We start from the raw sequence: 14,519 nt of genomic DNA on the forward strand, positions 1-14,519 counted from the left end.
AATTTGGCAAATGAGCCAGTTTCAATGTAACTTATTTTAAATTAAAAAAAGATTCAAAGAAATTGTAGAGAACATTTCTTCTCACATCAATGTTGTTATATGGCAGAAAGCAAGTGCAAGAAAAATCTGGAAAAAAAAATAATCATTGGAACCACCTCACTTAGAGTTCCTATCCCACCATGAAAAAGAACACCTCAAGATAACGCTTTTCTTTGAAATTATGAAAATTTTAGGAGAGACTAAGAATAATCTCTTAAAAGCTGATTTGGGGGCTGAGGTCCAACAGTGGCAAACCAAGGCAGTGATGCTGCAAAGACAACCAAAAGCCTAAGGAGCGTGGGGCATGCCAGTAGGATGATTTTTTTTTTTTATCAGACTGGCTGGCTTACCCAAGAGCAGCTTTTCTTCTCAGTCTCCTTTATCAATGATCATTTTACTCAATATGTAAATGTCAGCATTCCCCAGGGACCAGTCTTTTTCTCTTTACCTTCACACTCAATACTCTTTCTTCATCACCGGCTTTATCCATGTCATTTCTATCTGATGTCAATAGCTCCAATGTATATACACAACCTAAATCTTTCCTGGGAGCTCAAGAAATGCATGCGTAAATGTTTAACTCACCATCTTCATTTGGATTTCAGAAGTCCTAGTAGCTCATTATGTTTCAACAAATTACTATACTTATATCTCAAAGCTGATTTATGTTCTGTGTTCCCTATCTCAGAGAAGAACCTCATCATTCATCCATTTAGGCAGGCCAGAAACCTGGTAGTCATTCTTGTCACCTCTCTCTCCCTTACAATGCCAGAACCCTGGCATTGCTAAGTATTTTCAGTTTTGCTTCCTAAATGTTCCTTATGGCCATACCCTTCGCTCTACCTCCACTGCCACTATCCTAGCTCACATTATCATTATTTCTCACCTGGGCTCCTTCAATAGCCTTCTGAAAGGTGTTTAAGCATCCATTCTTACCCTCTTCTGATCCATTACTCCCAGGAGAACCAGAGCGATCAATCTGAAATATAAACCTGAATATGTCACCTCACTCTCCGCCACCATCCAACACAACACACAGACATGCACGCGCGCACACACACACACGCACACACACGCACACACACACGCACACACACATCCTTAAAAAGCTTCACTGGTAGCTTCTAGGATAAAGACAAAAATACTTAAACTTTATGAGGCTCTGGCATGACCTGACTTCCTGCCTAATTCTCAAGCTTCATTTTGCCACCATCTGCTTTATTCTCTGCTTCACACACAATGAATTTCTGTCCATTTCCTAAACCAGATTCCCCATCCTGTCAAAGGCCATCTGCATTTGCATTTATTTTGCCCAGTTTACTAGTACTCATCTTTTAGAGCTCTGTTCAATGCTGTATCCTCATGAAATCCTCCTAGAGTCCTCACCCTTCACTACCTCCCAGGTTAGATAACATCCCCCGTTATAAATTTTCTTGGCACCTTGTATTTTTTCCTTATAGCACAAATTATGATGCTTTCTATAATTGTATGATTATTTGATTAGTCTTAATCTTCTCTATTAATTGTATTTTTTATAAGGGCAGGGGCTCTTTACAAGGATCCAACATACTGCTTGATATTTGTGTTTGTTCAAAATACATTCATTGAATGAATGATGAGAAAATATCTACTGTGTAACTGGAAAAGTATATTTAGAGAATATTCATAGTTGATTTATGTACTAGCATGAAGCACATGTCATTATTGCTATTGTATTTTGATTACTGTTTCTATTTGTATTACTAGATAGAAAACATAACAGAAGAGGTGATTCTATCCACAAAGGCAATAACAACATACAACACTAAGGACCTAACATGATAAGACATTTATAGAACCTGATTTAAAAAAAACATAACTTTTGACTAAGGTATGTAAAATAAGATAAAATGGGCATAATTGTGCCTTTTTCTCACATAGGGAAACTCAGTATTTGAAAAATGTAATTCTTTTTCCTAAATTAAAATATAAGTTTAGCACAATCTTACTTAAAATCCCTGTAGGATCTTAAAAGCATGGGACATGACAAAACATTTTAAAGCTCATTGAAATCAAAAATATGCAAGAAAAATGTTAAGGAATCCCCCCCAAAACAGAAATGCTGAGTAAAGATGGGTCACTCTTCCTATTAGATATGAAAAAAATAATAAAAATCTACTGACCATGGTGAAAGAAGAGTATTTAGACAAGAATCTATATATCTATATTAGATTTATATATATAAATACATGTCTATATTATATTTTTAATGTATAATTAAATTAATTCTCATTAATTCAATAAATGGTGTTACAGTTACTTGATAGACATTTATCATTTTAAAGAATGTTTCCTTCCTTTGTCCTTAAACCAAGACATTTCCCAAATGGACTGAATATTTCACTTTTTAAAAAACCTCTAAATGTAGTATTTGCATAAATTATTTTGAGTAGTTTAATAATCTTGGAATGGTAATGAAAGCAAATATATAAATAACAAAGTAAAATGTTGAAATATCAGATTCTAAAATTTTAAATCTATATTATAAAACTCAATGAGCATGCATAAGAGCTTGTTTAAAAAGGGAAAATTTTTGTAATAACTATGACAGAAAAGACTTGCTATACTTTACTTGCAAAAAAAAAAAACCCTTAAATATCAGTACAAAAAAGCAAAATTATGCAAAATCCTATATAGATAATTCAGAAAGTCATAATATAAAGGCCAATAAACATGTGGAAGAAATATAATGTCATTAGAAAGAAAAACTGCAACCAAAACAGTAAGATATTAAATTTCATCTATCAGAATTTGACAAATATTAAAATGTTTGATTGTAATAGGTGTAAAAGAAGATGCAGGAAAACACTCACATACACTTTCTGTCTGTTTTTCCCACTGGATGTGGAAAGTGTAGTTACAGTCATTTTATCAAATTGGTTTACTTAGAGCTCCTGTAAATGTGAGTAGATAGTGCCACCAGACGTGATCTGGGGGTAGGAGAAAGAAGAGGATACACTGGAGACCTTCCAGATCTATGAATTTTAACAGATGACGAGTAACTTAAAATATCATTTGTGAAAATTGCAGATACAAATATAAAATAGAATGGAACTTAAAATTCACATAACAAAACCAATTTCACAATGGTGGCCGATTAATTTACACTATAGCCTAAGAATCTGTTGTGAGTGCATGTCTTGCTTGTGTATTTCATGTAAGGAAGGATATTGGTATATTTTTTGTTTGGAATGTAGTATCCAGTTGATGCTACAGGAAGTCATTCCGTGCTTCATAGGCTGTCTTTACCATTTTACCATTTGTGGGTAAAGCAGACCAATATACCAACTGAATTGAATAAACACATGGTTATAACTGATCTAAATGGAGTATGCACAGTGGAACCACAGAACTAAGCCCTCTAAAGTAGGCTGGGATTTGGAGAGGAGGGAGAGCAAAGAAGACTACCTGGAAAAGATTTTCTCTTAATGAGTTGTGAGGGATTAAGACAGTGTCTTGAGCAATGAAGGCATACCAGATATAAGGAACAACATAAATTAGGGTATGCAGTTCTTAAGAGCTGTGGCTTGTTCAGGGAATCCCAGTTAGGCTGACATGGCAGTAGACTGCCTACAAGGGATTGTTTGGAGTTAAAGTAGAAGGAGGTACCATGAAGGTATGTCAAGCTAAAGAGATTGAAAATTATTCTGAAGAAGTTTTTTTTTTTTTTCGGCAGCTATTTTTGGTTATAAGCTGGGAGTGTAAACATACTCTCTAGAGAACCCTTGGAAATGTGTGAGGAGGGTGTTTGTGATTATAACAGTTGGGAAATATTCTAGGCATTTTATGGATGGGCCAAAGATGTTGAATATCTTGCATGCAAGCTAATCCCTTTGAACAAAATCTGAACCATCCAAAATATCAATAGAACCTTTACTGCAAAATACCGAAGTTTTAAGCAAAGAAGTTACATGTTGTGATTTGCATATTGGAAAGATCACCTCGGCAGCAATACTCAGGGAGAATTTTTACTATGAGTGAGACTGACAACAGAGAGTTTAGTTAGAACAAGTTTGGAGAAAAAGTAACGGAATGAGAAGTCAATGCCACTGAGGATGGAGAAAGAGAGATGGACTTGAAGAGATTGAAGAAATAGAATCAACAAAATCTGATGAAAGAGTGAGAGGGTGAGACAGCAAGAGATTTAGGATTATTCTCAGGTTTCTGGCTTCTTAGGTACCTGGATGGAAGATGATGATATTTACTAACATGGGGAATAGAAAAGGAAACAGGCTGAGGATGTAACTGTTGTGTGTATGGAGCATCTCTCTGGAGACAAAGTGGGTGTTATATCTAAAGATATGTGAGCCATCACATCATGCAATAATGCAGTTTCTATTCTCATTTTTGCTCTTTCATGACTAAACTCAAGAAGACCAATAGAAAGAAATATGAAGAAAGATGAAAATTCTGGTTGAAAATCAATCTAAGCAAAGATACCAGTGAGACTGTTATAATAAGGATCCCTAAAGATGAAATTGTACTAATTAAGCATAATCCTGTACAACTTACACTTTTAATTCTCTGCTGGATTTGATTTTGATGCCATCAACAAACACCTCAAATGATATTTAATTCACATCAATGCCTTACCATGGTACTATCTTACAAGTCAAAAGCAAAAACAAAAACACGAAGAGTGCATTTATTTTTATCTAAGAATACGATTCACCACAATTTAAAGAGTGTGTAACAAAAGCCTACATATATAAGCAATTATGGTTAAATGCCATCAATACTATAAGAGATTGGTCTGCACATATGTGAAGTAAAAAATGTGGATTCAGATGGTAATAAATAGAGGAAGGTAGAAATGCAATGTGAACAATTTTCCCAAGAGTTGAAACTGTTATGAGATAGATCTTATAACGAAAGGCAGCTGGAGATACAGAATGACCACAATTGTTAGTCACTTTAATGAGAAAAATGAAACAAAATTGAAGACATCTGTAGTCCAAATGTAAGCCCTAAAGATTCAGATAGGCAGATGCAGTCCAAGCCCCTGCTTGAGACATCTGACAAGTTTCTCTGAATAATGCTGTGCCCTGTGGGCTCTTACAGGCAGTTACAGCCTTCACTCCTTCAAATCTGTGCTCTTGCTGATGCCACTGAGGACAGTTCCCAGGTGGTTTAAACTCAAGACAAGATTTGAAAATCAGACCCCAATCATTTTTATCAGTAGCACAAATGATAACCCTCCTTCTGTTTAGTCTCCTCTCTCTTCTCATAACCCTTGAATTAATCACAACCTTAGCCCTCAAAATTAAACCCTCCTTTTCTTAATCCATTAAAAACCAAGGATGCCAAATCCAACGCTTCATGATGCTTTCTCCACATAACCCCTCCCACCACAGGCACAGCATGCTGTCCTTTTCCCCTTTCCTTTGGAAGTTTTGCTCCCTAATTATTTCATTCTGGAGCCAGATGATTTCATCGACCATCTGTATAAGGGTACTTTCCAAATCTACTTAACTGCCCCTGACCTAGTATTCTCCAATCAGTCACACATTTTATCATGTTCAGCTATCCTTCCAAAGGAATCACTGTCATGGTGAACTGCCATGTAGAGAGCTGTGAGTAAGACTGGAGTTGTGTAACTTTCCGCTGAGTTCTTCTGTGTTAAATATAAACATCTCTTGCCTGACTTCTGATGTCCTCCCCTTGCTGTCCCCATTGTCCCCTCTTAACCTAATTTTCCCAGCAACTATGTGTATACTCTGTGACTCTTTCCTCAGTCTAGTCTTTGAAAATAAATGTGTTCTGATCCCTTGCCAAGGTTCTTCAGTCTCATCCTCTTCTTCGCTAAGATGTTGATTCATCTTTCTTTCTTCCACAGTAGGTATCTCCTCATCTCCTGTAAATCTGATGCTGTTTCACTACACTTCCCTTGACCTCAAGGCTCTCCTTAAGTAACAGCCTTCCAATAGTTAAAACCTTTATATGGGTCTACATTGAGATGTAGATTAGAAAAAAAAAAAAGACAAAAACCTGTCACCTGGCTCTTCTAAGCTCTCTGGTCCAGACTATACTTCCAGCCTTATCTCTTACACCACCACATGAAATCCATGCTTCATCTGAAACTGGGCTGATATAAGTTGCCAAATATACTTCACACAGCCTTTCCTGAGGACCTCCAAGCAGACATGACAGTTCCTTCCTTGGGCCTTTCTAAGTGCCTTGGATCTCTCTAATACAACTTACTATGTTGATTCTCATGACATTGTTATTTTCTAAATTTCATGGAATCTCATTCTCCTTGAACTTCTTTGAGCACTTGGTTCTGAGGCTTGCATTTAATAATTGCTCCGTAATGTTGTTGAAATAAATAGATTTAGGTAGCCTGGATTCTTCACTGTCCTGTGAGCATGGAATAATTATCCCTGCTTCGATTTCTCCTCTTTTTTTGCTTCTTACTCTAAAGTGGCTTTCCTTTTTACCACAATTTACCAAAATTATTCCCCTTCTTTATTACACAACTCAAGTTTTATCTTCTTAAAGACATTTATGACAATATAATCACCACTGGCTAATTCCTTTTCTCATCTACTACCTATATCTCAGATGGTTGGCCCAGCATAATTTAGCACTTAATTGTTCACCATCTGAAGGCTTTTGTACCATTTCATATGGGTTCAACTTATCTATTCTAGACAACACATTCCTAACAAGGAGTGATCATGTGTTATATTTCCCTGTAGTGTTTGGCAGAGTGCTGAGTAGGAGCTTCTAGTAGAAAATGTGTTGCTCCACCCATATTCTCTCTTCAAAGCCAAAGCATCAGCTCCTGGAATATCTGTTACTGAGGACTCACAGCCATGCCCCTCATTAAAAATTTCCTTCAATCACCAAGACTGCCTTTCAGAAGGTTCTCCCACTCCGCACCCCTTCCAGGTTCTGGCCCAGAGTCAATGACCGTCTGAGTCAAGGTTACACAGACCCTTCACTCTTACTGTGAATTATAACAACTCTAAAGGGCCATCTCAGTTCTAGAGCTTCTTGTAGGATTTCCCAAAGCCTCGATGTCAATTGCACGCGGGTCAGCTTCTCCTTCTGTCCAAACCTGACTTTCTGTATCTCCCGAGATGACTCCCCAGTAAATCTTCACATAAGTTGCCATAGAGTCTGTTTCCAGGGAACCCAATGTAAGACAGAGCTTAAATCTTTTTATTATTTCTCCCACCTATTTAATTATGAAATAACTCCTTTTCAAAATTGAAGCAAGTGTATCATTGCTTTTCCATCATCACTAAACTGGTGTGAAATATAGTAATCCCCATTTATAAACTTTATGGACTACATAGGGTAGCCTTTCTTCTATTAATGAATATCATGTTAGATATGGTTAAAAGATGCCAAAGTCATTTTGTGTATTTTAGTGAAATTTTAAAGGGAAATAGTTTTTGAACAAGATTTAAAGAGGTGAGAAGAAAAAGGAGGAAAAATATGATCAGATAAGAATTTGTTTAAAAAAATATTGGCTATAGATGATTACCTTTTTTTCTTTATGACGTTAACTCAACAAGTGATTCTTCAAAAATTTCTGAAAACCTTAGGTGTGGTAAATTGGGAAACATAAAGATTTAGGGAGAGCTTTCATGTATGCTCCATCATATAAAATATTTTCACCAATGTTGTATCAAGCTCACTTAGTGAGTTATGATTCAATGGAGAGTTTTGCCTGAAAAGAAAATATTTTTCACAGTTTATGATTCACTTTTAAAAATAAGTACATTCCTCTAAGATAGAACTCAGACAAGTAAAATTTTATTATAAACTAGATAAAAGCACAATCACTTTGATGTTATTTCTAACTTTGGAGCCATTACTGTTATTTTTCTTTATGTTTTTCCTAATTATTAACAAAATTTTAAAAATTCTTATGGATAAAATGGTATTGTGTTAAATGAAATAAGCAGCATACAAAATTACACGTGTATTTTGTCATAATTATGTCAGCATATACAACGAAGACTTTAAGGAAGTATCCACAGATGTGAGACATGGATAATTAATTTTTCTTCCTACTTTTCTCCATTTTCCAAAAATGCTGTTATGACTGCAAAATTTCACCCTCAAAACCTATAAAATAAATTTTATAAATGAAATATTTTTTGCTTAAATGCCAGCTTGAAGATAAAGAGAGTTGTATTCAATCTTCCATCAACAAAGAGGTAAAAAAGTGATACTATAACTGTGAAATAGAAGATTTAATTATATCATTATTTGCCATCTATAGGATATAGGAATATTGATATAACCTCACATGACCTTACTTTTTAAAATACGCAATTAGTGGCCTTGTAATACATCAACCTTAAGCATCCTTATCCTCTTAATATCCTATAATTTTAAAATTTAAACACAAACTTTTTTTTTTTTTTTTTTGCGGTACGCAGGCCTCTCACTGTTGTGGCTTCTCCCGTTGCGGAGCACAGGCTCCGGATGCGCAGGCTCAGCAGCCACAGCTCATAGGCCCAGCCATTCCGCGGCATGTGAGATCTTCCCAGACCGGGGCACGAACCCGTGTCCCCTGCATCGGCAGGAGGACTCTCAACCACTGCACCACCAGGGAAGCCCTAAACAGCAAACATTTTTTTTTCACACCTAGGTCACTACACTTTCCTGGTTTCCCTTTATTCCTACTCCAACTCCTTAGCTGCTTCATCCTCACTTCTCCAACCTGTAAGTATTCAAATATCCCAGAATTCATTTCTTATACAGTTTCTCCTTTCTATACTCAATTATTTAACGATTGTATCTACCTCCATGTATATAAAAGCCGTATATATGCTGAAACTCCTAAATTTATTTTTCTAACCTGGACCTCTCTTCTGACCTCCAGATTTATACCTAACTTCCAACTCAGCATGTTTACTTAGATGATTGATAGGCATTCTACATTTAACTTGCCCCATCTTGTTAAATCTTTTAGCTCCTCAAATCTTTTACCTTGATAGTCTCCTCCATCTCAGCTATTGGCAACTTTTCTCCCAGTTACTCAGGCCAAAACACTTGGATTCATGCAAACAACCTAAACCAACTTGGGCTGATTTAAGAAATGCAATTTATAGATTTTATTTGAAGTTCAGGGAAATTCAGAGCAAGTTATAGAACCCAGGTTCATAAAATGAACAGCTATGAAGGGAATGCTGACGTTCAGAGCCATCTTCAAAATCACACCCCAGAAGCAGCCTGGTGAAACCAATGAACTGGGCACTGGATGACATTTCTGGCACTACTGGCCAAGTTTCTTTGGAAACCTGGCTATTACTGCCCTCACTACAGCTATGACCACCACCATTCTCCTTACTTCTGTGCATCATTGTTGAAGTAGGCAGAATAATAGCTCCCAAATGTGTCCACATCCTAAGCCCTGGATCCTGGGAATATGTTATGTTACATGGCAAGGCAAGGAGGAATTAAGGTTGCAGATGGAATTAAGGTTGCTAATCAACTAACCTAAAAATGGGGAAATTATCCTGAATTTTCTAGTTGGGGGCTGGGCTGATGTAGTTAAAGGAGTCCTTATAAATGAAAGATGAGGCAGGAGAGCCAATGTCAGAGTGATACAATGTGAGAAAGACTTGACCAAATATTGCTGGCTTTGAATATGTCTAAAATGAAACTGCAAGGGATTTAATTTCTAATGCACAACACAAATAGACTCAGATATATAGATAGATGATAGATAGATAGATAATATTTCTGAAAATATGCACAAGAAACTGCTAACATTTGTTGCCTCTAGCTTGGAGGATAAGTAAACTAAGAGTCTTGACATTTGACTGATGGAATTTTTATTTTTGAAGGTATTATTATTATTAATCATATAGAGTGAATACATTTCAAACTATAAAGTCAGGTATGCAAGACGATGCTATTTTCATTTGCAGTAACTAAAAGATTAATAACTTGTTGGTGGAGAAGGGGCTGACCCAAGAGGGAAATGAGGCAGTGTTTAGAGGTGGTAGAAAAAGCCTAAGCTTGCAATTGTTCTTAATATTAATGTCTGTTTTGCCAGACCCTGCTTACTTCCTTCTAAATTACCAGCAATTTCCTCCCACTTTGGAGACTCCCTAATTTACTATGTTACTATTTCCAGGGATTGTGTCATATAGAAGCCCTCAGTTTTCAATATGCCCCAAGGAGTTCCACTAAATATGATCTAAAAATCTGCAAGATTCCCCATTGCGCATTATCTCTGTTCCCAGCATGAGTTATATTATCTCATATTCCTGAAAGTCATTGCATTATTAAGCCAGAGATCTAGGATTCAATATGCTTTTTTTCAAGAAAAATCACTAGATTGTAAACTTGCATTTTTTAAATCTATGAAAAGTTGACAAAAACCAGGAATGTTTATTATGATATTTTATTATGAGTGTCTGTAAGAAAAAAAAGATCAACAACCACATACAAGCTTACAAAGTTTAATTTCAACACATTCTCTGTTATTGTGACAAAAGCAGCCCCAAAATTTATTTTTTGTTGTTGTTATTGACTTTTACAGGTTGCAGAGAAAGAGTTCCCGGCAGTGACACACCAGGAAATCTTTTTGACCGGAGACACGTACAGATGGTGTGCATCTGTGTTTTGAACGTAAAGCAACAATTGACCTAGAGTTTTAAAAGTGAAAGTACATTAGCACCAGAACATGTGTCTTTAAAGCCTTGCCAAATATTGGTAATCTTGACCAGCAATGACAAGAAAAAGGAAAAGCACCTTTAAAAGAAGTTGATATTCAAGATTAAAATAATTATGGCTTCAAAAATATTTCTTTAAATTCTTGTACTACACTCTACTCTTTTTCTTTTAACCAATATTTTAGGAACTTAATCAGTGAAATTTATAAGTTTTGGTATTTTATACAATTATTTTCATCTTCTGGGGCTTATAGAATTCATCTGTGTTTCTGACCAGGTTGAGGTAGTTGAAACAGGAAGGTCTTTTCTAATTTCATGTTTGACTATTTCAGAAGAAAGGTTATCTTTTGATGGTAAGCACTGTCATTGCTCTGCAAATGGGCTAGGATTCAAAGAATGTAACACAGTGTTATTGGAAGAGTGTTGAAGTTTATTTATTATAGCACCACTGAGACATTTTGAAATTGGAATTGGTAAAAAAATAGAACAAAAAGCATTTGAACTGTATTTGGTGTAACAGCAAAAAAAAAATAAAATAAAATTTAAAAATGTATTCTTTTTTGGTCAAATTACACTTTTTCCAAAAATTTTGGAAATAAATAACTGGAACTTGGTCACTTGTACTGGTTGACAAGATTAGAACAAGAGGAACACATATGGAGTGTGAAACTTTTTGCTGGGATTTCAGATAGAGTTTGGTTTATAAAAAGCAAACAGGGCCAACGTCCACACCAAATTCTTGATCAGGACCACCAATATCGTAGGGTGCAATATCTACAATAGGTAGTCTGACGGCCTTGCGTGTTCGATATTCGAAGACTGTTTTGCCCCATTCCCCAGTGTGTTTCTGTAAAAAAGAGCAAAAAAAAAAAAAAAAAAGTAAGTGATCATGATATTACAATTACTTAGACAGTTTCTCTGTTTGACAAAGTTAAAAAAAAAAATTTTGTTGAAGGGAGTTGCCAACTCGCCATGTATATTATCTTCCATACATCTGAGACCTGCTCCAGTTCAAAGTGATAATTCTCCCAGTCGATAAACCACATTGTTAACCAAAAGCTTTATAGGGCTTCAGGGTAAACCCAACAAGGGGCTTGCCACAGGCCAGTCCATTCTCAGAAACCTTGGTTCTGGTCATTGTTACTAGGTATAGAGCTGGTTTACTAAGAAGTGGATAGGTCTCTCACATTGTAATCTGTTAATATTAGAAGTGAATTCTCCTTCTGTTCATGAATGATAATAACAAATGATTGATTTAAAGTTAACCTTTAAAATTAAAAAGAGATTTTAGATTGAGTCCATATTGATGGCAATTATGTAGAGTGGATAGTAACTGTCTAAATTATCTGGCAAAGTTTATATCATGGATTTAAATTTCAATTGCTTTCACATCAGCTGGTTTTCACCTGGAGGTTGAGAAGATATACTCATTTTTTGTGTGATTTAACCTTCCCTGGAATGGATCAGTAGATTCAATATAACTCACACCAAATGCCATCTTTTGTTCACCCTCATTATTTTTATTCCTTCTTTTCAAAGTAGCATGATTAAATGAGAAATGCTAAGTTCATTATGATGCATGCTTATAAAAATGCTGTTACTTACAGTGCAACCATCCTCCAGAACTGAGTAGGTGAATTTGCCATTTCCTTCAGCCTTGAATTCACCGTCATTTGAGCCCATCAGCCTCAAGGCTTTCTTCACATTCCCACTGGCATGATCCATGTATGCAATGCTATTCTTGCAGTGATATGTGATGTTCTGGGAGGCCTGGCTGGAGAGAAGTCGGAGGAATGCCAGCTGGACATCGAGGACATCTTCAGGAAGTTCAGGATTGCCATAGCTAAACTGTAATAGGGAACAAATAAGGCTGGTCAAACATTATAGCTGCAATTATACATAAGGGATTCATGCAGTGTAGTATGGTCATTGTAATGTAAGTTGTTCATATATTTTATGTATGACTATGTCTTTATTGCATGTATAACATACAATGCTAGAGTAAAGAAGGTCTTAAGAATTGAAGGAAAGTTGGTAACTTATGAAGAATAATTTAATCTAGTTTAGCTTTTGAGAGACAAGTTATAAAAGTAGTTACCTGAGTATATAAAATTTTTCACTTTTCTATTTATTAACTAAATTTGTTTTGTGATGAGCAAATGGGAGGAACAAAAAAGTCAGCTAAGTAGAGATGGATTAAAGTTAAAGAAAAATGGTATATCTTTTCTTACCTGAAAACCACCATCCATGGATTCTCCAAACCAAACATGTTTCTTCTCAGCAGCAGAATTTGTCCACCAGTTCTTACGTGGAACAGTCAAAGGACTGGCATTTATGCACGTTTCCCCAGTTTCCATGTTACAGTATACTTTAATAGCATCCATCTTGCAACCTTGGTTAGGATCAACCCAATATTCTCCTGAATAGTCACAAAAAGGACAATGGAATTGGTTATAATATCCAGTAATGGGATTTGGACCAAAATGATTTTGTAAGGCATTCATAATGTTGACTGCTAATGTATTTGTACTTTATGTATTTGTACTTTTATAGTGTAGCAGAATAGAGGAACTTTTAGATTATTTTTTAATTTGAAAAAATTGATAATTAGATTTATTATAAAAATTGTTTCAATAAATGTTGCAATAATTAAATTACAAATTATGTCTGCATCAAATTACAAACACAGTGATATACATTGTTTATCAATCAAACAACTTTGTGATGATATGAAAAGACATGCCAAACTATAATTTGTATTAAAACTTCTATAAAACTGTCTTTAGATTTTCCTACATTTGGCATATTTTGAATTTACATTACAGTTTAAGTACACCTACAAAATTCATGTTTTCTTACTCAGTATATCAAGGAGTTTCAATTCAACTAACATTCTTTAAGTACTATCTCTGCTGTATAATATTTTCTATTCCCAGTAAAATTTTCCTTTCCCCTAAATTCTAACATAAGCAGTTTTCTTTGTTATCCTGTTGCCATGAGTGTGAAAGATTCCCCAGCGTACCACTCTTGAGTTCAGGATGGCAGAATTTCAGGTCTCTGCAGTTCCGAGCAGGGTTTTTACGGGAACCATCAGGACTAAGGAGGCTTTCTATTTGTCCATTGACTGATTTGAGTGACATCATAATCTCGTCGGTGTTGATTTTGAAATCCATTGGTTCATCTCCATAATATGGGGCAAACCCCCCAGATTTTTCACCTCCAATGCCACTGATGACAGCAGGCCCACCAGTACAGCATGGACCAGGGATACCAGGGGGCCCAGGAGGGCCTGGTTGTCCTGGGTGGCCTGGGGAGCCCTAGGAAGGGTAAGAACATACATCACTGAGGGGCACTTGTTTGGTATCCACTGAAAAAATATGTTGCTAGCCCCCCAAAATGCATTACAAACAATTAATATATTGTGTCATAGTAATTGTTTCAGTAAAAGTTTATTTGGGTTGTTTTGTGATCAAATATTAACCAATTTATGATAACTATAATTCATTGTTATGACAGTGTGTTCCAGTGTGTAAGAAGAATTGGTGTTGGAACACACATTTTACTCTCACATGTTTCCTTCTGTATAAATGATGTAAGCAATTCTAATGCTGACATGACAGAGGGGTTATGATCAGGAAACTTAGATTCTGATCCCAACTTTGGAATCTAACTTTGTGTTTTGGGGCTAACCACTTAACTTATTTGTGTTTTAATTGTGTAACTTGTGGGGATAATAGCTTTTCTTCTTTTTACTCCAAAAGCGTGGGATAGGAATGTTTTAGGAATGATGGTATCAGT

The 14,519-nt window shown here is 35.7% G+C and overlaps 1 protein-coding gene across 1 annotated transcript in view; it reads right to left on the bottom strand.

Annotated features, from left to right (window-relative positions):
• Positions 1-10,436: 10,436 nt before the first annotated feature.
• Positions 10,437-14,519, bottom strand: part of COL3A1 (collagen type III alpha 1 chain) — a 39,436-nt gene continuing 35,353 nt past the window's right edge. Inside the window, exons 48-51 of the mRNA XM_022567233.2 lie at positions 13,744-14,038; positions 12,953-13,140; positions 12,327-12,569; positions 10,437-11,568 (exon numbers count right to left, since the gene is read on the bottom strand). Of these exons, the coding sequence (XP_022422941.1) occupies positions 11,422-11,568; positions 12,327-12,569; positions 12,953-13,140; positions 13,744-14,038 (873 nt within the window). The 3' untranslated portion in view covers positions 10,437-11,421. The remainder of the gene's footprint in view (positions 11,569-12,326; positions 12,570-12,952; positions 13,141-13,743; positions 14,039-14,519) is intronic.

Source organism: Delphinapterus leucas, chromosome 8 (assembly GCF_059928025.1).
Source record: "Delphinapterus leucas isolate spDelLeu-1000000601 "Yukka" chromosome 8, BTC_Dleu_Yukka2, whole genome shotgun sequence".
Taxonomy (NCBI): domain Eukaryota; kingdom Metazoa; phylum Chordata; class Mammalia; order Artiodactyla; family Monodontidae; genus Delphinapterus; species Delphinapterus leucas.